Here is a 24,381-nt window from a genome sequence, read left to right as displayed (position 1 = left end):
AGAGTATTACCGAAAAATAATGCTCTTCTCTGGATCCTTTAAAAACTCGGCAAGAACTAGTTTCATCTATCAAACGAGGACCAAAAATTTCCCATGGAAACAGAGTGGTCGTTCGATTATTCTCATCGAAAAAGCCGCGCGAGAGTCGTAATCTCGCTTCTCCCGGAATATTACATTTTCGGAATATTTTTCGGACCGCCAAGGAACGCCTTCTTATCGATCCTCTTGCACGAGGCCGCGATTTAATTTAATGAAATTAGCAGGGCCGCGGCCGGAAAGATACTTACATGTGGCGGAAGCCACATTTTCATTTCATTCATTTCGAAGAAACGTCTTCGGAGAGTCCAAAAAAGAGAGCGGTCGAAAAAGCAAAAGGAAAAAAAGAAAAGAGAGAGAGAGAGAAAGAAAGAGCTTCGATTTGTAAGAGAAGACACAAGTTTCGTGAGTTTTCTTGAATTTTTCCTATCTCCGATATAAACCGAACGATAATGCGTTGATATTTTACGACGTCATGCATAATTCATCCCACGATTTTTACCGCAGACATTCGAGCCGAGCGCCTCGAATACCGATATACGTAGATATAGGCGATATATACATATCGCCTATGTGCACGTAGCGTACCTATATACGCGTGCTTAGTTTAGTACGGACTTTACGCATTATTCCCAATTCCGTTTTCCTATATCACCGATGTACCTAATGTCGCACGAGAATTCGTTTGTCTTCTCTCGAAAGAGAAAACAAACGCATGTCTTTTTTATTTCTTTCCTTATTCTTCTGCTTATCGCTTGTCGAAGTTTGAAGTTTTTCGAGGCCCTGCTCGGTTAGGTTACGCGTACGTACCTATCCTGTGCATGTATGACGCGCTGTTCCATGGTTAAAGATTTCCTCAGAGAAAATCGTGCTATTGAATTAGAATCGAGGATATGCGGCGGGATATATCCGGTGCGAAAGGGCGAAAATAAAGGGTCTGGAAGAACTCGAGTGGGAGAGAAAGAGAGAATAAACCCCTGGGAAATGCATTGAGAACTCCCTGAAAAATCTTCTCTTCTCTTCTCTTCTCTTCTCTTCTCTTCTCTTCTCTTCTCTTCTCTTCTCTTTTAACGCAAACGACAGAATTAATAACGTGGGATGTTTCAATGATCCCCGCAAGAACTCGAACGGAAGTAACGTGAAATGGAATCATAATATCATTTTCCTTTTTGCCCATCGAACGATTCGCGATATTTCTTTCGAATTGAAACGGAGTCCCTCTGCGAAGTATGGCGAATATGTCGTTAAAAGATCGAGTTTCGCGAGGAAGAAATTGAATTAACACGGTGCGATTAGAAAAGATAGACGTCATTCTTTTTAGGCGTTCGTCGATTGATAAATTCGTCGTTCCGCTCGAAGCTCGGACGTAAAGAGAAACGTCGAAAAATCGGCGAAACTAGTCCAGGAACAATGAACTTTTATTCTACACTTACATTTGCATGGCGTTTTCATGCAAAAATTTATGCGGTAGCCGCGAAAACGCAAGTGCCGTAACGAAGGAATTTAATGAAAAAGAAAAAAATGCTTGGTGGTTTTCTATTGCTGCGCAATGCTCTCTCTCTCTCTCTCTCTCCCCTTCCCCCCCCCCCGCCCCCCAACCCCTCCATGCCTGCCGAAACACTCGCTACGCGATATGACGGTTTTATTTATTCAAAGGGAAAATAATGAGAATAACTTTCGTTTCTCTCCGTGCAACATATTCGCGTAACGCACAACGTATTCGTGCACGTTTGATCGTAAATTTGCAGCGCGCTCGAGGCCAATCCAATTTCAAAGTTGTAATGTGCGATCAAGTCTAGCGCGATTTATTCGACGATACCGATAAAAGTCCGAATAAACATTATTATATGGAACGAATAAGCGCGCACCGGCCATGGTTCTACTTAAAAGTGATTGAATATTTTACGATATTAATTCGATACTTGATTCGACGACGCTTCCGTTGAATTCTATTTTTTTTTTTTTTTTTTTTTTTTTTTTTTTTTTTTTTTTTTCTTTTTTTTCTTTTTTCTCTCTTTCGAGACGAAGCTAGCAGCGACATCGATCGACGGAGCAGATAAATCTGTTATGCCGTTGTAGAGTATTATCGACGTCGATTCTCTTCGTAAAGAGAAAAGTTGCAATCGCGAGATGCCAGCACCGTCGGACGTTCTACGAAGCGCGCCTAAAAAATACGTTCGAAAGTGATTCGTAGGACCGTTTTCTGGCGCCATGCGTTCGTCTCGTCGTATCGCCGATGCTCGCAGCAGAAAATTCATCGAAGAGAACCTTCGAAGAGTACATTTGCGTAATATAAGAATCAACTTTTGTCTCAACTATGAATGGGAGCAGCTAAATTGGGAAATATGGGTAGGTTTGTTTCATCTACTTGAATGAAAGAAACGTCCCGATCGTCATTTCGACATTCATCGTAACGAATAGCGGCGCAATCCTCGGCTACTCGGAGGATTGGTACGATAAATATCGCAAAATTAGCGATTCGAACGTATTATAAAGATCGATTCTTCGATCGAATTGTCTCTACGTACGACTACCGATTCTCCTTTACTTTTCATCGCATTACATGACGCATGAAAAGTAACGTCTCCTTACGTCAACGAAGCTTTTCCGAAGAGTTTCCTTTCTTTCTATATCGATTCCCCACGATCGAACGAATCTTTCATCGATTCATTTCGTTCATGTAAAATAGCTTCATGAAAATTTGTAAAACTCGTGTAAAGTGTAAAGAGGCCATTTTCTTTTACGTTTCCGTCGCCTTTTCCTTTTTTCATTCGTTTTAATCTCCTGTAAATTAAAAGGCGTTGGCGCCATCTCGCGTCGGTGTCGATCATACATCGGTATCCTGTACGTTTGATTTCGAAAATTTCGTTGTACATAGAAATTAGAAATCGCTTGAAAAGAAAGAACGCACGTAGACGACGAGAGGTAGATCGATAGAATTCCTACCTTACCGGCGACACCTGGTGATCTGTCTTATCGACGTTCGAATGAATAATAAAATGAGCTATTATTTAATTACTAGAGATTTTGTTGTACGAAACGTGAAAGCGTTGGATCAGAAAGGTGTCATCGATAAATGTCATCTTCTATCGTTATTAATTATACGATCAACTACAAATGCGCGTGTATCTTTGGTCGGTATCGTCTACGTCGATACAACAGTTTTCTCTTTGCAGTTTTGTCCTCGGACAATTTCCTCTGTCGCTTGTGCAGATATCTGCTTTTATTTATCATAGATACGCTATCGAAACTAATAAATAGAATGATGGTGTGTCATTGAAATAACATCGAAGAGACTCGAAATTTGTAGCGTTCTAAGAAGATGATGTTTTTGCGATTGGAAAATTAAAGGAATACGCTTCTAAGAATTTCTCAAAGAGATCGAAAGATTTCTCTTTCGTGTTTATAGAAGAGAGAAACGCGCGCGCGCGCGCGCGCGGAAGTCGAAAGTTTAGAGCACGTTCGAGCCACGTTTAAAATCGACGACGAAATGTTTATGCGCGTGTAAAGTCTCTCCTCCGGAGGCTGTACACTGTATACGTATCCTTAGAGAAATAGACAAACTTTGGATATGGTTGGTAAAGAAAAAAAGAAAAAAAGAAAAAAAAAAAAAAGAAAAAACGCGTGACGTGGCGTAATCTCTTCGAAGGCACCAAACGAAAAGATGGCAGGCTATTTCTTCTATTTTAAGATGCTTATTAAATACCATTCAGAGTGTTACTCGTTTCACTCGTGACTCCCGAGTACGAGATACTTGCACCATTTATGGTTGCTAATGTCTTTTTAATTTGAATAAACTATTAAGTTTATAGGAAATATCGATATACGAAGAAGACACTTTCGAAGGTACTCTAGTCGGATTGGTGACGAAAGACGAAGAGAGCGAGTGTGTGTATGTGTGTGAGAGAGAGAGAGAGAGAGAGAGAAAGAGTCGGTGAAAATTACGATCGTGCTCGAGGATATATTTAGTACGCGTTTCTTCTTTCGGGCCGAAGCCGAAGAGAGAACGGACTTTCGAGAATCCAGGCGGCAGCTCTCGTCATCGAGTGCCACTCGTTCGTACTTTATTTCTATCGCGCCTCGGGACGCAACCTTTAACTTTACTCGGAATAAAATCGTACTCTCTCGCATCCCCCAATATACCTATATATACATATATGCATATATATATATATATATATATATGTATATGTATATATATAGAGCGTGTATATATATTGCATGTATATATTTCGTTCTCGTGACGTCGATCGGAATAAAAACTCTCATTCTTCTCTCTTTACTTGGAAGGTATCCTTTCGTACACAACTCTATGAGATATTAAAATCGAAAGATTATTTTTCGTCCCGAGCAGAAAACTAGACGACAGTTTTCAGTGGTGTCAGAGATCGGTAGTTGATTCTGCACTCGACTCGATACTCCCTCGTAGTTGTCATGGAGACGCCACTTTAGTATTTCCCCCTCGTTGAAGGCAGGGGGAAGAGAGAAGGAGCTTTCAAGTTGCGTTAACAACTTTGTCGATGCTTCGTGGTCGGAGGAATGTTACGTATATCTTCAAAGCGTAATCGACGTTTATTCGGAGCTGACGAGTATTTACAAAGATCAATTCTAATTCTATGTATTTCGATCCGTTTATATAAATATTTTAACATTCGGAGGATATAAGTTGGTTTTCTCTCTCTCTCTCTCTCTCTCCCTCTCTCTCTCTCTCTCTCTCTCTCTCTCTCTCTCTCCCGCTCAGGTTCAGAAGCCTTTGAGATCGATCTCGCAGCAACGATATAAAATTAATTCTATTTTTGATTAGAGAGGAAAGCATAGAAACAATGGTTTAAATTAATACATCAACGAATGCGGATAGATCAGATAGCAGGTTGAGACGAAAAGACGGTCGATCGCAGCATCCACGTTGAAGGAGTTTGTATCTCTCTCCTCCGACGGTCGATAAATTGATCCTCCCCGCTCGACCCTCTCTCTCTCTCTCTCTCTCTCTCTTTGACCCTCGGGGCCGAAGTAGGGGGCATAAAACATTTATAGTGTCAGAACGGTGCGAGCGAGGAGAAGACAGGATTCGAAATGGCGTCGCGCGCACGAGGTGCACGTAGTAGCGCACGACGCGTAGGGTTCGCCGGCGAGAGCGGGCGCATGTGCGTCGCAGCTGCAAGCTCCGACGTACAAGGATCCGTCCGGTATAGCCGTGCTTCTAAAAATACACGGTGCACCCTGAGTCGCGCGTCGTTAACGATTCTCAAACTGGAGAATGTATCGCGATCGTATCGATTAACTTTTTGAGATACCTTTGATATCTATTTTTTAGTAGTCGTTCGTTTTTCACTCTCTCTCTCTCTCTCTCTCGAACGAACGAACGAACGAACGAACGAACGAACGAACGAACGTGTGTAAACTTTTTAATGCCACGCGACACTCTTTTAAAAAAAACCGCTTTATTTTCATATTCGTATCGAAAATTTATGGAAAAACGTTGAAAACGAAGAATCTCATGAAATTTCTTTCGATATAATCCCTAACACGTCGATACGACATAATCATCGCTATACCTATCGAATATCACGAATTCACCGAGCACCGGGTATATTCGTAACGCGGATGGAAGCGCGTTGGCAGGTTCGTTTGGCTGACGGTAGGCGGTGCGGTAGTCAATAGACGGTAGAAGTAGGTGGCGCTAAGCGCATCGATGGCGACGAATGGATGCGCGAGGGAGTCAGTCGTAGAGCCACCACGCACGGTGACGGTCGTTGATGAGTTTGTACGGACGAGCGATAACGAGTAAAAACGAGTAAGAGAGAGAGAGAGAGAGCGCAAATTTGACGAATCAAGACGAGGAAGAAGAAAGAAATCGTTGGCAGCGTTTCTCGATCGTTTACAAAGCGGATCGCACGTTCATCTTCGTCGTCGATTCCTCCTCGGCCGTACGCGGTTGTTGGTGCGTTCGAGAAATCGCCTTGGCGCGCGCGCGCGCGCCCCAGTGCGTGCGCGAGAGTTTGGAGCGAGAGAGAGAAAGAGAGAGAGAGAGAGAGAGAGAGAGAGAGAGAGACCGAGAGAGGGGGAGGAAAGAGAGAGCGCATCGCACTTTGTCTCTCGACGACGCCGCCGTGTCGTTCTCTCGGCCGAGATACTTTAGAGTGTTGTGGTGTTATTTTTCGCAAGGCAAACCCATAACAAGATTCACGGCGAAAAAAGATTCTTGCCATTTACGTGGCTACACTTTTTTCTCGTGGAGGCGCTGGAGGTAGAGGAGAGATCCGCAAAGCGATACGAGAAAAAGTAATTGATAGAAACTGATCGAGAGTAAAAGAGAGAGGAAAGTGGAAGGTGGGTGAGAACGGGAGACGGAGGGCCGGAGGTAACCAGTGACGGATTTTTTTTCGCACAACGGTGGAGCAAAACGGCCTCAAACTGTGGGGCTCTGGGGCGTTCTTCCTTCCTCCGCAAGGGATGTACTACCCTGTAAGTGAGCGATCATTATCTTTTTTTCCTTCCCTTCTTTCACCTTCGAATCGATCAAATTTTTCACGCGCTTTTAATCCTACATCTCGCTTCGCGTCGATAGACGCTGGATGGATTATAGAGAGACATTGCGAGACCGAGAGAGAGAGAGAGAGAGAGAGAGAGAGAGCGCCGGCCTCTCGGCGCGACGTGCTCTCTCCTCGCAAGGCGTCGGTTCGATAGATGGCGCACCGAGCGTACAAGTCGTATTCCACGGTCGAATCGCGTTTTACTTTTTCTTTCGAGTTTATTAGCGGAAATGAGAAAAGAAAAGGAGAAAAATAAACGACTTTGTAAAAAACGAACGCACATTGTTCCATCGTCGCGTGTATATCTTCTTTTTAATTCGTTCGAGTTTGTTTTTATTCTCTCTCTCTCTCTCTTTGTTTATTTCATTGACTTGATATATTTACGCGTTAGCATTGGTAAACACATGCATTTCGTTTCATCGACGAACAGAAGAAAGTATCCTTTTTCCCAACAAAGGGGTCTCGTTAGAGGTTAAAAGCAGGCGATCTAGAAAGAGAGAGAGAGAGAGAGAGAGAGAGAGACGTGCAGGCCATAGATCGGGGAGGGGGGAGCGATAGTCTCGCTTTCGTGGTCGCGGACAGAGGGACGCCTCGGCGACTAGCATGCCTTCGAGGCTATAGGACGCATCGTGAATTCCACGAGAGTTTATTTAAGGAATAGAGAGATCTTTCTTCGTATACGAGCACGAAAAGAGGGGAAGAGAAAAAGATCTGCTTCTTGGAACGTGCTCCTTCCAGATAGATAATGCACGCTTTTCGAGAACGTCGAGAACCGATCGAAAAAAAATACGCCGGACGTTATAGGAATAATAAAAACGTAATTTTTTTCGTCCGACGTAGTAGCGTCCGGCAGGCGCGATAAAAAGTTTATCATCGACGTTTTGGGTCGTCTCGTTATTGGCCTAAGATACTAAGATGCGCGTAAAAAGAAAAGGAAGAAGACGATGAAGAAGAACGCGCGTGTCCTACGTAAGTAGAGGACGCGAGGTTCGACGTGAAAACGAGGCAAAAGACAAAAATATGGGTATAACGTATATAACGATCGATGAGAAAAATAAAGACAGGAGGATAAATAATTAATTGGTTCGGTCACTTTGATCGCATAAATTGTCTTTGATCAGTGCGAAAAAATGTTTGGAAATCTTATTTAGCGCTTAATCCTCGACGAAACGTATAACACTTTCTCATCGTAAGAATTTCTAATTCGTTCGAGGACGACGCGGCTATTCAAATAGCGGGGCGACTACCTGAATCGGGCCAAACTGGTTCGGTCGTATGAAATTTTGTCGGTCGGTCGGTCGGTCGGTCGGTCGGTCGGTCGGTCGGTCGGTGCAGCGAGAGAGCGCAGGAAGAGAGCGCAGCGAGCGTGCAACGAACGTGCTTGCTTTCTCTCTTAGAATTGGCAGCAACGACGCAACGAGGTTCTTCCTTGTTTGTTTTTGTCCGCCTCTTTTTGCTTCTCTAAGCCCTTGGAGACTCCGATATTTTTCCCTTTCTACGTACTGTCGTTTATTTTAGAAAAGATGCTCGGTTGTGCCCTTAACGGAATACATATAAAGTAGCAAGAATTTTCGGAGAAATCGACAAAATTTCTCCTTGAAAATGAAATAAGGCTTAGCTCGACTAACAACCCCCCGGTATTAGGATCGATCGATCGATCCATCGATCGATCGGACCGAGTTTTCATTTCTTGGAACGTCTGTGAGATCGATCCTCGACAATCTTGGCCGTGGTTGCGTAACGAACGTCTCTCTCTCTCTCTCTCTCTCTCTCTCTCTCTCACTGTTAACGATCGCTCGCTCGATATTTCTCATCCTCCTCGTTCAACCGCATCTTCGTATTTACGCCCATATTTATGCTCTAGCTCGCACGCGAACGTCAAAGTACGGCTCGTAAGTCGCCTCGTAAATCGGTCTCCTCTCCTCCCCACCACCCCTCGAAGTCCTCTACGAGTTCTTCCCGCGCGCTGCCGCCGATCCGGATCGATTTTCCTACGCGCAGATTCGATAGCGGCTGATACTTTTACCACGGCTATTTTTTCGTCCGTTCGTTGAAATTAGTTCCGGGCCAACGTCGCGATACGTCAAAGATCCTTTTCATGGTAGAGCTCCATCGAACAGCTGTTTGTGCGATAAGTGCCGAGATAACGATTGCGGGAAGCTTTTGTTCGAGTCTTCGAGATCGCGCTTCCCCTTCTGTTTGACGACTGTCAATGAACTCTCTTTAGAAAATACCAAGCTCTTTGTCTCGTCTCGCGCGATAAACGAGCGTTCTTTTGCGCCCCCCCCCTCTCTCTCTCTCTCTCTCTCTCTCTCTCTCTGCGCTGCTTCCGTACTTTTCCGAGGCGAGAGAGACCAAACGTCTCGGCCCGATTTTCAAGTAGTATTTAAGAAAGACAACGAACGACTCTTCGCGCAGGAGGGGAGTATCTCTTTACGTATTAAGAAGGAAACATTTTCTCTCTTTTTCCATAAAGTGCAAACGATATAAGGGGTTGCGTACGCGTAAATTCGGCTGCGCTTAACAAAGTAGCAAGAGTCTTGAGGAATACGAGTCTACCACCTACGTAAATATTTGTAGAGCTCGCTCGTAAATAGATGTGAATGAGTCATAGTTGAGTCAGAGAGAAAGATGGGAGGATGGAGCGAAACGGGCAAATTCCTTTTCCCTTGGTTCGACTAGAAACAAGTCGACGTGATGGTGGTGTCTTTTCGGTGGTTCGGCAATATCGACGATACGTTCCTTTTCCTCGGTCCTTTATTTTCATTGGCTTCTCCTCGCGTGCTGGTACCAGCACGTTCTTCTTAGAACTTCTCGAGAAGTAGAAGAAGAAGAAGAAGAAGAAGAAGAAGAAGAAGAAGAAGAAGAAGAAGAAGAAGATTATCTCGGAGCAGAGTCGGTACTACTGCTCTACGTAGTCGAGGGCGCCGCGGCACTGCGGTGCAGATATCGATCGGACCGGGCTAGTCGCAGCTTCTCTCAGAGTCATATCCAGGACCACCCACGCATCCGTCCCTGGCGCGCACCCTCTTTCCCTGGGCTTGGCTCTCCTACTCGACTCAGCCGCCACCACCACCACCACCACCACCACCACCTTTCCTCGAAATCAAATCTTTATTTTTCTACGCGATATCCTTGCACGCCGAGAAACTTTTCTCCTATCGAAGATCGTGTTAAGAGCCGAGAAAAATGACGGGATCCTTCTATTATTTTCCTTCGGAGCGCGCGAACGCGCACTTTTCTCCTCTTCTCCGAGCCTGCTTCCGAGTATCGATCCTCTCTCTCTCTCTCTCTCTCTCTCTCTCTCTCTCTCGACTCCCCTCTCGGAATCGTATTATTTCTATCGAGAGCGGAGCACGGGGGTGAGAGGACGTTTTAAAAAAGCGAAGCCTGACGTCGATAACGGTCGACGATAACACGAGGCGGGGTCATTTCAAAGGTTATCTCCGCTGCAAGCGCGTACTTTCTCTCTCCACAATTTTTTCTTTCGATCATTCGGGAAATCGACGTCTTTCGAAAATACGTCTGCGTTACGTGTCTATTCGAAGCCGAATGGCCACTAAGATTTACTGATATTAAATGTTATTTACGATCGTAGACGACTACGTGTGTAGGTAGTAGGTATAGACGCCGCGCGATCCTTTGCTCCTCCCGCTTGAGATAAAGGAGAAAAAGATATCGACGAATCGCGTCTCGAAGAGCTTCTTCGAAGCCGAACAACGCCCGTACGGAATTACGAAAGAAAGTTCGACTTCGTGTCGACTTCTCGTGTGTTATATTCCTCACAAGTCGTCGCGATCACGCGAAGCGATAAAAGAGGCGACGACGCTAGATAACGGCGCGTTAAACGCCGATCGAGCTATTTGGGCAAGAAGACCGCCTAATCTCGAGCCAAGAATGTTTTTATTATTTGCATCCTAGCGCAAAGAAGCTCTCTTTGTTTTCCCAAACGGATTTTTATCGGATCGATGATTTTTATTAATTCGTCTTATCTCGCTGGAACATCGACGGAACGGGAATGAGTTACACGACATCGAAATCTGAAATAACCGAAGAACGCGGACTTCCGTGGTCCGAGTACATCAGCATGGATCGCGTTATTATATTAATCGACCGGCGGAGAGAGGGACGTTTCGAATCTTTCAATATTCCGGTTAATGCTATCGATCGACGTTATTAACGGGGCTCGCCGTATGTGTAAAACATCGATCGACCTCTTTCCTAAAGATGAGAAGGCGAGTGTGTTTTAATGAGTGACGTTATTGTCCATTTTGGAAATATCAATTGTAAAAGTTGTTTCGTTTAGACGCTCGTCTAAGACGAGACTGCTCCGGAGATAGCGTCTCGCGTGGTTGCACGTACCTTCGAAGAAATTGTCATGCACGTACTAAGTCGTAACGACGACAACGACGACGACGACACACCCGGTGCATGGTTTGCACGCTCTCTTCTCGACAGCGCGCATTCCGAATAGCTGTCGGCGACGTAAACGCACGTATACGCGCGCGCCTCTCCCTCTCTCTCTCTCGCTCTTTCGCTCTCTCGCTCTGGCATCGGCGATTATATCAACGAGCCTCGACTCAAAGGTTCATTGATAAAATCGTTTCGTGGCTTTGTGTAGTCTTCTTAGCTTACAGCCCTCTCTTATCTTTTGCCCGCGTGCCTCCTCCTATCGGAAAGAAAAGAAACGACAACAAGGTTTTTACCATTTGGAACCTTGAAATCGTCGAAATTATAGGATAACAAAGAGGATGAAGATAACGCGATCGTATATTCGATTCTTTTTCCATGGACGCAGCTTTTCTTTCTCCCTCCCCCTCTTTTTTTCTTTTCCTTTTACATTATTTCTCTTTTTGAAATCGATACGACCACGATTTACTCGAATTTCATTGGGACGCGAGTAAAAGCTAAACGAAGGAAGCATTGATTTTTTTTCAAAGCGTCTCGGGTCGGTGCGAAATCAGAAATCGGGTCCGACTCGGTAGAGATCGATTTCGAGATCGTTTCGTGTAATCGAAGCTTCGCTCGAATCTCATTGCGCGGCTGGTTCGTGGCGCTGTGGGAAAACGCGCGGCTCCAATTTCCTCGCTCGAAACGCGCAACTCTACCACCTACGGATCTCTTTCGAACGAAACTTTTCTTCATCTCTCCCCTCGCTTCGTACCATCTGCCTGCGGGCGGAAACAATTTTCGATTTGCTGCGCGCAAAGACGCAGAGAGTGAGAGAGAGAGAGAGAGAGAGAGAGAGAGAGAGAGAGAGAATCCTCCATTGAAAAGATTTCATTAGCGATAGATGCCGTTTCTACCGATCGTCGATCATATCTTTCAACAGATTTGCACGATTTTTTTTTCTCATATGCGGGATCGCCTCGATCCACGCCACGCGCATGGAATAAGCGTAAGTCATTAAAATGCTTCGAGCGGGGCGCATGCGCGCGATGAATTTCTCCTGAACTAAGGACCAATCGGAAGCCGCGCGTCGTCTATGAATAATTCAAACTTTTGTCGTCGACGACTGCCATGCTCGACGTCTCGAGTAGAGAGAGAGAGAGAGAGAGAGAGCGCCTCTTGGCATTCTCCTCTCCACCATGTTCGACTTCTTTCCAATTCTTTTTCTTTTTTCCCTTGATGCTTTGTCTATCTCCCCTTTTGTGGTTGCGTCTGGATCGCGTCTACATCTTTCCCAGTCAGAAAAACAGAAAACTCTTAGCGCATCGTTCGTACTCGATAATTCCTGAAGGCCGTTAACTAAACTAATTGGGTGTAACGACGTCAGAAGCGTTCGGATCTGCCTCGACAGTAGATCTTTTTATTTTAACTAATTTCTTTTTCTCTTCAACGATCTTTAATGATAGACCGATTAAGCTTGCACGACCGAGATTGTTTTTGTATTTTCGATAAATTTTGATAGGACGATGCTCTTCATTATTTTTAAGAACGTTCAAAAAGTTGAATGAGAATCTTCTAATATTTGTTTTTCTCTGGTATAACGTAACGACGCAATGAAGCCTCGAATGGAAATTCGACGAATTAACGCGTCGCTATGGTGAACGTTAGCGCGATCATCATTATCGTCGACGTCGACGACGACGACGTCGGTGTCGGTGTCGATGTCGATGTCGATGTCGATGTCGATGTCGCCGGCTAGCCGCCACCGCCGCCGCCGCCGCCGCCGCCGCCGCCAACAACGGGGCTCGATGCTGCCGTCGCGATCGTAGCGTTGATGGTTTTTGATTGGCCGGAAGTGACGTCACGACACGCATCGCGAGTCTACACACATTAATCCATGGCGGCTAGCGCGTCGTGGCCGCTAGACGGTAGGCGTCTCCGTGGTGTATACCATCTAGAGAAGGAACGCGATCGTGCGCACGTATTTCCTTCTTTTTTTTTTTTTTTTCTTTTTTTTTCTTTTTTTTTCTTTTTTCCCAGCTTAGAAGACGCGTCGTCAAAGCGTTTTCCTTTGATCGTAAGGTTTTGCAAATTGTAAGGTATCAAGGCTCGTCTACGCAAATAGACATATATCTTTACGATGCGTATACGCGTATAGAGGCGATAGGATGGAACGAGTAATATTTCATATCTCGATTCGACCGACCGAATGACAGGCTGCGGTTTTTCAGGGCGACCCGCAAGATCGGTTTCGATCGGCTGTAGACAAGGTTGGTAGTAAAAGTCGACGAGACGCGCGCAACGAAGCATCCAAATTCGACTAGGAAAGAATTTCTCGGATGCTTCGAAGGATGGTGCACGTTTTGGAGGTTACGGTCGCTATAGAGTAGCTCGGATAGTACGAATTGGTAGGGGGAAAGAAGGCAGCAGCCTTTATGACCCCTTGCAGGCAGGCAGAAACGGTTCGAGTAGCGTGGGCCTTTGTGCCCGAGAGGATGGCTCCGTGCCAAAATCCGTCTACGATCCCTTCGTTCCACCGCTTCGTACTAACGGTCCTGCGAAAAGGAGCCTTTGGACAAATAAAACTTCGGGGCTCTTCTTTCTATACGCGCGCGAGCAGTCGGTTAGAAGGAACAAGAGCGTTGGACTGTAACGCTTTAAATTCTCCTTATATATTATTATTATTATTCTTATTATTATTATTATTATTATTATTATTATTATTATTATTATTATTATTATTATTATTATTATTATTATTATTATTATATTGTTATTTTACGGGAAAAGCGAAAAGATAAGAAAGAGCCGGAGCGGTTAGACGCCCGTAGAAGCGAGAGTAATGATCCTGCGATCGAGGGCTGCTGGACGAGGGTAATCCCTTCGTAATAAGGGGCGACGGGACTCGAACCGGGTAAGCTGATGTCTCGAATCGTTTTCAAAGGACCCTTCTCTTCTTTAGCAATGGGAGAGACGGACGAAAAGTAAAAAAAAAAAAAAAAAGGGCATATACGGGACGGAAACAAAAATTGCTCGGATTCGTCATAAGTAATAACGAGCTAGAAGACCGTTCGCTCCTCGTTCGATCTCGATAAATCGTTCGCTTTTCCTTAGAACCGACGATATTAATTTTCGTTTAAATTCTATTGGGAAAATTCGGTCCGTGCGAGTCTCTCTCCGTGAGAGACCGTGATTAAGATCGAATGATTTCATATTAGGAGAGTTATTAATAGTTGTCGGTTTTTCCGTTGGCTCGGCTTCAAAATCTCTTATTACGTCGACGTTTCTTCTCTCATGCGCGCTCCCTCGCCCCGGAAGGAAACCGTCGTCGTCGTCGTCGTCGTCGTCGTCGTCGTCGTGTCTCTTTTCTTTTTACCGAGCGAATTTATGAGGATCTCGACGACGAAATTGCGATAATCGTTCGTGGCAGAGAGGAGGACCGTTAAACGGCTAGGCTATTCGCGTAATCGGGTGAATTATCGTTGGTACCGTTTCGCAAAATTCCCTTTCCGTTGGAACAGTTGAATTGAGGCACAGCCTCGTAAGATAAGACCAATTTACGTCAAATTAATTTCTCGACGATTTTCGATACGGCGGTTTTGCTTCTTTTTACCCCCGCCCCCTTATACTTTCTTTTCTCTTGCCTTAGTCGAAGAGAAAAGAAAAAGAAAAAGTATATCTAGCCTTCCGCCGGGAAGAAATAATTAGATATCTTTTCGTCTATTTTTACACGGCTTTTCGTGTGGGCGGACTTTTCTTTTTCTGTTCCTCTTAACCCCGTAAATACTCGAAAGAACGTCCACGCTCCGGGGGATTCGTAAAAGGATTCGTAAAAGAGGAAGAAAAGATGAAGAAAAAATATTGAATAGCTCCTTCTCGCTCGATTCGACTCGAACCGAGATACTCGGTTCCGCCGAAGCGAGTATCCGTTGTCGGACAGGTACGAATAAATGCTGCGTAGAACAACCAAAGCATGATGAATAATAAATGTAATCGGGTCGCTGGAAGCGGCGCTACTTTAATAAGCGGATCAACATGGATTTTCTTCATTCCCGTTTGTGAACTCGATCGTTTTTCCCTCCTCCCGCTTCGGCTCACGGCCGTTGATTCTCGTGCGTTCGACCTTCCAATCGAGATAGAACGGATAATAATTAACGTTGACGAAAACTCGGAAAGCGAATCCTCTGCATAGTTCCTCGGCGGCGATCCAGCTACGAATGGAGGAGGATTCGTCGTCATTGACTCTGCTGGCACTCATTGGCAGCGAGCCATCCATTGATACCATTTCGTATTATTCGATCCCCTTCTCCTTTGTTCAAGAGAACGAGTCGGTGGTATATATATATATATATATATATATATATATACTTCCTCTTTTTTCTCGCAAACGCCATTATTATCTTCTTTTTTTACGTTCCCCGATAAAGTCGCGTATCTAAGATCGAATCGTTCGTTCTATCGCGAGGCAGCAACGAGAGGAAATGAAAAAGAGAATATGTGTACATCCGCGGAAAGTCAAGGATAAAAGTCGCGTACGACCTTTGTATCGCTCGCGCTCCGCCGCGAAAGCACCGAGTTTTATCGCGTGCCAGATGCTCCGAGATATTCAAAACTAGCGTGGCCGTTGTTAATCTTTCGAACCATCCGCTCTTCCCGTTCGGCCGCTTCAATAAAATCTACAACGTTAGACCGATTACGAGGAGGAGGATGCGCGAGATCGTTAACGTTCCTCGTAAATTGTTTTCACTCGTGAATTTTAGAATAATTTATCGACGATTACGAGCGATCGGCGATAGGTAAACGACGAAATGAGTTTTCGATGGCACTCGATCAATCGCAAATGTGCCATCGCGTATTTCGTCTTTCCAATCGTTTTTCATGTGACGCGCGGGCACGCACACACGCGCACAGTGCGTGCGTGAAAGGGTGACGTATGCGTGCTAACCATCTCAATTATTTAATTCCGCGACGCACACGGATGCTGCAGGAACAACGGCAACGCGAAAATCATCATCGCTGCTCCCTGCTGCAAATGGAACGTTCGTCTCTTTCTTCCTTTTTCACTCGACGGAACGCACCGAGCACACCCTCTAAATTTATTCGCCTTCTATGCCAATTTGCATACTCGCAAATGTCTGCGGTTTCTCTTCTGTGTGCGACCAAGCGGATAGCCGGTGATAATATAAGACGAACGATATGTGTCCGTCGTCCTTCTAATCTCGTTTAGGCGAACGTGCTTCTTGTTAATCCACGTCCGAAAGTAGTCGCGCGCAGCGAGAACATTTGACAAAAGTAACAAATTGCTCTTCTATTTCCTCGTGCTGTATACACCTTCGATCATAACGAGAGAGAGAGAGAGAGAGAGAGAGAGAATTAAAAGGATAGTACAAAGCTATATACGCGAGAGATACGCAAATGTGAGGGAGAGAGAGAAAAAAGTCACGGAAGCTCGACCTTACGGTGATTTATCGCGACTAATTTATTCCAACGAGTACTTCCCTGCTAGAGCGTCTATTTAAAGAGCGATTTTCCAGGCACGATCGTAACGCTTCTTTCCCGAGGGAGAAGCGCAAAGTGAAAAGAGCCGAGATCGTCGACGTCGATGTATGAGAATTATTTGCAAACGAGAGGAGAGAAACGACGAACCGGGGCGCGGTCAGACATGTACCTAAAGAAATTTAGAGAGAAAGCGAAAGGTCGGGCCTTTTCAGATATCTTTCTGAAAGATTTTCTGGCATATGGCGTTTCTCTCGTACCACTCTTGGAAGAAGAAGAAAAGAAAAAGAAAAACGTCGATATTTATTCGTTGTTAGGCGTGAGCTCTAACGTAAGCTCGCCAATGGAAGCTCGCCAAAAGTCTCCGTGTCCTGAGTGACGGTCACGGCGTAAGACGATTTTACGCGATCTACTAATCTTTCTAGATCTACTAATCGTGTGATCCTTTGGCGTTATCCTAACGCCGTAATCAAAAGAGCAATAACAAACGTTTTAATCGAGGAATTTGTCGATTGCAGCACATGGTGCAGACAGGAATGGCTGCGCCGTACGGTGGGGGTGTCTTCCCACCACCGGTAAACGGTGTCGCGGGCGTCGTTGGGGCGGCCGGGGCAGCGGGCGAGGTGAAACCACCGCCGCCTGTGCCAGTGAAGGAGGACAACAGCGGAACGGGCCAGCAGGCACCACCAAGTGGAGCCCAGGTATCGGCACCGACAAGCGGACCCCATCCTTCGGCACCGGGGGCACCAACGGCAGCCAGTTTCAGCCCACCTCCGCCACCGAACGGCGTCGATCAGCAGGCGATCGTGAGTATCGACTCGCTTTCCCTCTTCCTTCATCCATCGAGGAGATTTTTCAATGAGATTGGAGAAAGTATGCCGAACGACACACGATAAGCGCCAACGATAGCTTCTATTCCTTACTTAATTACATTTACTGTCTATCCGACGAACGAAAAATGAATTTACCGTTCGACGAGCTTCGAGAAAGCCTCTCTATATAGCCTCTCTATATAGCTCGTTCGAATCATCTATATAGCTCGACACTGAATACGGCGTGTCTTTATCATTCGCATTATTCCATGCACGTACGCGCGACGTACGTAATGGTAAAGGATGTCCCTCGATTCCCCGGTATTTGTACGACACCAGTTTCTTTACGAGCAGCTTTCGAAATGACATATGCGATAGTCCGCGTCGAACGATATCGCTCCTAGCCTAGGAGAGGTCGGCCCTTTTAAAAATTATACACTCTTAGGTTGCTCTTTCGTTCAACGAAGCACGCTCTCGCGTCGCCTTCCTCTCTCATATCACAACTAGCCGCGTTCCTACGGTTTATTACGTTCCTTCCGTACGATTATAATCTACGTATAGTTATCTATCGTGTTATAGTACTCTACCGAGCATATATCCGAATGGGATTTTAGATATTATCGCAAACGTTATACGCAAACTCGCTTGATATTCTCTTGAACGGCGGTTTGCGGACTAGCCTAAACTAGTCGGAGCGCGTGTTGCGCTCGTTATGGTAGTCCTAGCGCGATAAGCTCGACGACGTACTTACAGCCTTAGAACCGTATACGTTCGCCAAATTCGACTTTGCTCGAGAGTAAGAGTTAATAACTTGTTCCATTTGGCGCATATTATTATTACGTCGGCACAAATGCAATAATAGTAAATAAGATCGATGGTGCGATTTAGGGATCGCTGGGGACCCGATCCAAGAGCCGATAAAAGAGTACGTTTATCTCCGAATAGTCGGAGGTGTTTCAGGCGGCGGTAGCTGCGGCGGCTGCGGCGGCCGCGAGCGGAGGTGGACAACAAGCCGCTACCACTCAGGGAGGAAACGAGACGAGCCCGGAGGGAGCCGTCGAAGCTGGATCTCTCGTACCGGTGACCTCAGGCGCGACAACACCGGCTACCGTGACGCAGGCCACGGATCTCAAGGGCCAGCCTAAGCGCCTGCACGTCAGCAATATACCCTTTCGTTTCCGAGACCCCGATTTGAGGGCGATGTTCGGGGTGAGTGTCCGGGCAAACGTCCTTCCCCTTCCCCCCTTCCTACCTTTCCTCTTATTATTCCTACTTTTCTTTGTTTTTCTTCTTCTTCTTCTTCTTCTTCTGCTTCTTCTTCTTCTTCTTCTTCTTCTTCTTCTTCTTCTTCTTCTTCTTCTTCTACGTGTATGTTTCAGCAATTCGGCCCGATCCTCGACGTGGAAATCATTTTTAACGAGAGAGGAAGCAAGGTAAGCTCACGTCGATCTATAGGCTGCGAGCCACCCCTTTCAACCCGTCCTCGGACATTTAATTCTATCGTTTGTTGTTTATCAAGAGGAGAACGGCGGCAGCGGCAGCGGCGGCGGCGGCGGCGACGACGTCGATCGATCGATCGATCTCTTTACCCTCTCACAAAGCGATTACTCTCATTTTCGTACAGACGTTTCACACGCTCGACTTTGGAGATATTTTCTTCAAAGTTGGCGCTTTATTCTTCTTTTGGATCGCTGGCGATTAGAGATGATCGATCGACGTTTTGATAAAAAGGTGCAGCGCCGCGACCCAAGTTTTTCATTCTTCGATCTCAAAGTCTCTCCCGTCAGGTAGAGAGAAAGAAAAAAGCTCGCGGCCCTGCACCTCCTTGCTGCTCATTCTCCTTCTTTTTCAGCGCGCTGGCAACGCTCTCGTCGCTCGATCGTCGAGCTTTTTTGAAAATCGGTAGTTGGGTAAAAGCGGTATATAGAGTGTGGGTAGCTGTTACGACCAACGGCCAACGACGGCGGCGAGTAAGAGAAGATCGAAGGGAGAACGAAAGGGGGTTTCGCATAGTGCCGGGGAAACGTTATGTAAATAGCTTTCAATATGGATGACAGAGGTCTGGATAAGATCCCGCAGTAATAGATCGTGCCGACAGGCGGCATCCGGTGAGCCTGCATACTCAGCGTCTTTGCGTCAAGTACACACGAGTGTACTTCATCAACGAGAGTTCGGTTGGTTTACTCGGACGCGGACGAAGCAAGGGCTCGTCCTTGCCGATCGATTCGCGGTCTTTTGAATTTTTCCCTATCGATCCTGCGCGATCGCTACTTTCTTTTCAGATTTTCCTCTCGTTCGATCCCGCGTTACGTTCTGGTAGTATTCCACTAGAGCACACAGTGGAAAAAGCCGAGTGCGGCCCGACGATAGGACAAATCGCCTTGGATTATGAATAGTCACGAAAGTGATATTTGCTTGTAACTCTTAAACGCGCCTCTTATTATTTTGATCGTTCGTTTGCAGTTGTAATCGTGCCACTCACGCGACCAGCCTTGTTCTCTCTCTCTCTCTCTCTCTCTCTCTCTCTCTCTCTCTCTCTCTCTCTCCTTTTCTATTCCTTCCCGTCGAGAGAAAACTTGTAACAAATCGTGCAAAGCTCGCTTTCTAAATTCGTCTTCTCTTCGCTTTAGCTTACGATTATTATTATTATTATTATTATTATCATTATTATTATTATTATTATTATTATTATTATTATTGTTGTTGCTGTTGTTGCGTCTTCTTCCGTTCGGTGGACGAATTTAATCTCGGGCGAGTGTAGGAAAATGATCTACCGTGCTCTTTCTCTCCCTCCCTTCCTCTAGGTCGAACTCGATTTTCTCGCGCGAAATGGCGTCCCACGGGGACGAGAACGTCCGTTTGATAAACGACGTAAAACCATCCCAAGTTTAGTTTGATCGTCGCGTCGAAATCCCTTTTACCGTATCTCCCTCGGGGCAGCAAAATTAGAGAAGATTAAGCAAATCGGAAGTTTAGAAAAGGCAATCATACTTATTAGCCGTAGATTAAATAGCCGAGTAATGCTCGAATAAGTCCGTTCCGTCGGAGCGACGCGCGACGGTCTCGAACAGGAAGTCCGAAAGCAGGGTACGTCCGTACTCCTAACGACCAATCACCAAAGCGAATATTGAACGCAAAGTGGTCCACTTCCACGTTCCGCCTCTCTCTCTCTCTCTCTCAGGAAGTTCTCTCGGGTGGTGGGGAGATTAATTAAATTCCCGTGCAACCGGTCCGCCCTTATCTTCCCGCTCGATCGTTCTCTACCTAACTATAGAGAAACATTTCGTTTCCTCTCTTACGCGTTAGCCTCTTAACTCTTAATTCTTGGATGGATCTCGACGATTTTTCGACGACTATAACGACAGCTGGTAATCCAGCTAAGCGCAATTTCTTTCGTCTTTAAGAGAGCGTTGCCATCGCATCTTACGATATACGTTTTTACGTATTTCAATCATTTATATTTCTATCGAATTTCGCCTTTGTAAAATGCACGATTGATCGAACGTTGAAACTAAATTGTTAAACTATTTCTTAACAATTATATTACCTAATGATATATACTCTTGGATTTTACAAAGGCTAGGAGGATAAGACATATTGTATTTTTAAGAGTGTCGGAGTTTACACGAAAGTACGAAAGGTAGCGAGAAAGAGAGGGAGAGACAGAAAGATCGTACGTTTGCGCGTGTGCTTGGCTGTTTGCGTGTTTCTCTGTCTGTGTGCGTGCGCCAAGAGTGAGGGAACGAGAAAGAGAAAGAAGGACATTTTTTCGAAAGCTTCGTCAATGTAAATGGAATGTGGCATCCCTAATGAAGCGCAGCATTTTGTAAAAAGAAATAAAAAAGACATATCTTCGAAGAGGGAAAAAGCATAGAGAGCGAGTGCGACGGGACCGAAAGAAAGAGAAAGAGCATCGTCCTTTTTATTCGTTTTCATTTATTCCGAATCGAACTGGAGAAGAAGCGAAAAGAACGAAGAGGAGAAGTCTTACCCGTCGCCCTTGCTCTCTCTCTCTCTCGTCTTTGCGTATGTGCCCTAGTGACACGTACACGCACACACGCATATACATACATATATATATATATATATATATACATATATATATACATATATATAGTATATAACCAATGGCGTTAGTTCTCTCGTAGTTGTTAGACGAGCTGTTGCATTTTTACTAGCTAGCCTTCCGCATTTTATCGTTATTTAGTTCCCATTGGTTATACTTGATAGAATCGATCGTAGCGCCTCATACGATATGCTCGTTCGTAAAGTAAAAAATGTAAAAAATGAAAGAGAAGCGCGAAGAGTACTATCGTAACTTTATGAAAGAGAATAATTTTCGAACGTATAACTTTCGAACGAGCTATTACGTACGAATCTGGCGATTCCGGTCGAGCGTCACTTCCGCTCGCGAAGAAAAAATTCTCGGGAGATGCTGCCCATTTGATTTGATGAAACTTTGTCGCACCTCTATTATCAATTCTATTTCTCCGAATCCACGAATTCCAATATTCTCGAGCCCGATCCTTACGAGTTTCGAGAAATTGTCGTTGGATCCAAAGTACGAAGGACGAGAGAAAATAACTAGACGACAGAAAGGAAATAGTAATATCTTCGTCTCCAAGTGTGCGGATCGACCAAGTGTTTCAATTTTTCAATTTCCTCGCTCCATATTTTTTTCTTTTCCTTTTCCATCGCGATCGCCGAGCCTCGACTAATCCACTTGCAACGTGACCAGCATGATACGTACATACATGATATACTGCATTTAGCAAGACATATATATATATATATATATGTATATATATATATACACACACACATATATATATATATATATATATATATATATATATATATTTACACGCGCACTATACTCGTCGCATAGATATGCGCGCATATACACGTTATAATACGAAAGGTATCTCCATATTTGATTGTTACAATCATCATTATTATTATATTATTACTATTATTATATGTAAATAGTAGTCGCACGCTTTTTTATAGGTGAGTGGAAGGTATAATGAGAGGCCAATGCTTTTATTTTTTTTCTCCCATATTCTTTTTTTCTTTTCCTTTTGTTTTCTTTTTCTTTTTTAACAATCACGTATGTGTCTTAGAATAGAGAACGCTGCTTTCGATTTCACCGTCGTTCGGCGGATCGCATTATTATATTCTCTCGAATCCTCCTTCGAAAGACTCGTTCGGCTCCATCTTCTTCGCTTGGATCCTCGTCCGATCTTGAAAAACATTGTCGTTGATCGTTGCCACTTATATCCGCATCTACGAAACTCGAGGAAACGGCCAAAGAAAATGTTCTCGAAACTCTGAATTTCCCTCATTCGACACACATTAGTATCCTCTACGATATATTTATTAAAGGACAAAAAGAAAGGAGAACGGACACAAGGAGAGAGGGAGAGAGAGGGAGAGAGAGGGAGAGAGAGAGAGAGAGAGGAGTGAGTAAGATGAGCGAAAGAAAGAAGGGAAGAAGAAAAAAGAGATATATCTCTCAACGAAATATCTGCAACATCCACGAAAAAGTTTATATTTTTAATCTCGTTGGTCCTTCTTCTTTTCTCGCTTTTGGTTCTCCTTCCTCCTCTCTCTCTCTCTCTCTCTCTCTCTCGCTCTCTCGTGTATGTGTATATATAGACATACACTAATATATATATAATCTTGAATCTCTCGTATTGTTTTGTGCGCTTTTATATCGTTGTTTGGCAGCTTCGGTCACACTACTTCGAGTACTTTTCAATTTCCTGCTCTTTTTATCTCATCCATTTTTCGAATGAAAATACTCCTTCCATATTTTACTTTCCGTCCTTTAAAAGAGAGCCATGCGCAAATTCGCGAAAGGTAACGATCGAATTTCGTAACGGGAATTGTTCGCGCGTTCATACCAAAGGGCGTTTCTCTTCATTTTCTCGCGTCGCGTACGACACTCCAGTAGAGTGTTACTTTACTAAAAAAGGAGTAATAAGAGAGAAAGAGGTAAAATATAAAATAAATAAGAAACATCGACACGTACTCGTTCAAGTCCGTGCAATACTTTTTCTTTTCTCCGTCGTTTCTTTCTTCTTTGATACGTATCAACAACGGTATGGTTCGACGATCGCGCCCCAACCAAGAAAGGAAAAAGAAAAGAGAGAAAATATTGGATCCTCTTATACAACGAGAAAGCACATCGACGTTTCAAGCTCTTTCACTATTTCTTCCCTCCCAGCGGCCCTCCCTCCTTTCTCTTCCACTTTTCATTTTCCAAATATTCTCCTGCCGTGTTTAGCACTCACTGTATAGCGCATATAATATCTATACTTACATAACAACACGGTTGATTAATTGTTTGACTTGATTGTTCATTGAATATAGTTGTCTCTTCTGAAACACACGCACACGCTCACACACCCGGTCGACGCGAAAGTAGTGTTAATATCTTTTTATTCTGTCTTGCTATGTTTCGCACCTCACTGTTAATTAATTGGGTAATTATTGTTATTCGCCACGCTCTTACGTCTAAGCGCGGATATACGGACACGCATACGCACGCGCGCGTCTCTCGCGGAAAAAGAAATTTGCTCGCTCGCTCGATTCCTTTCTTTTCTAATTTCTGTTCAAAGTTAATCGCGCTCAATAAGGTTTCTTCGTACGCAGAGAGAGAGAGAGAGAGAAAGAGAGAAAGAGAGAGAGAGAGAGAGAGAGAGAGAGAGAGAGAGAATGAATGAGTGAGTGAGTGCGTGTGAGATAAAGGGTTGAGGGAGGGGGGCGGGCAGATGAGGTTGACAGCAAACGAAGAGAAATAATAGGAAATTTTTGTAGTAGCGGGAACTAATCGATAACAACGAGCGTTCGCGATATCGAGTCACTTGTCGTTGGCTTCGTTGATGCTGGTAGTAGTTGTAGTAATTGTGACAATAACAGTAATAATAATCGTAATTATAATAATAGTAATAATAACAGTAAATATAATGGCTCTTCAGATTAATCAAAGATTAATCCAATTGTAAGTAATCGTCGATGCTACCTTTTCTCACGGTTTCGTTATATACGTATACATGCGCATATACGTATATACGCGATCGTTTAGCATCGGCCACGCGTATCATCGATGG

General features: G+C 44.6%; 1 protein-coding gene across 12 annotated transcripts in view; it reads left to right on the top strand.

Annotated features, from left to right (window-relative positions):
* The window catches only part of LOC124948680 (RNA binding protein fox-1 homolog 2), an 81,216-nt gene that overhangs the window by 23,672 nt on the left and 33,163 nt on the right, over positions 1-24,381 (top strand). For 2 of the 12 annotated variants that reach the window (XM_047492640.1, XM_047492639.1), the window contains exons 1-4: positions 5,430-6,501; positions 16,973-17,260; positions 18,212-18,475; positions 18,646-18,699. In XM_047492640.1, the coding sequence (XP_047348596.1) occupies positions 6,490-6,501; positions 16,973-17,260; positions 18,212-18,475; positions 18,646-18,699 (618 nt within the window). In that variant the 5' untranslated portion in view covers positions 5,430-6,489. Of the gene's footprint in view, positions 1-5,417; positions 6,502-16,972; positions 17,261-18,211; positions 18,476-18,645; positions 18,700-24,381 lie in introns of those variants that run through there. The other 10 variants (XM_047492643.1, XM_047492644.1, XM_047492650.1 and 7 more) reach the window with 9 other exon arrangements.

This window comes from Vespa velutina, chromosome 4, assembly GCF_912470025.1.
Source record: "Vespa velutina chromosome 4, iVesVel2.1, whole genome shotgun sequence".
In the NCBI taxonomy this organism is placed as follows: Eukaryota; Metazoa; Arthropoda; class Insecta; order Hymenoptera; family Vespidae; genus Vespa; species Vespa velutina.
Note: the sequence above shows the minus strand (reverse complement) of the source record. Positions and strands in the feature narration are given on the sequence as shown.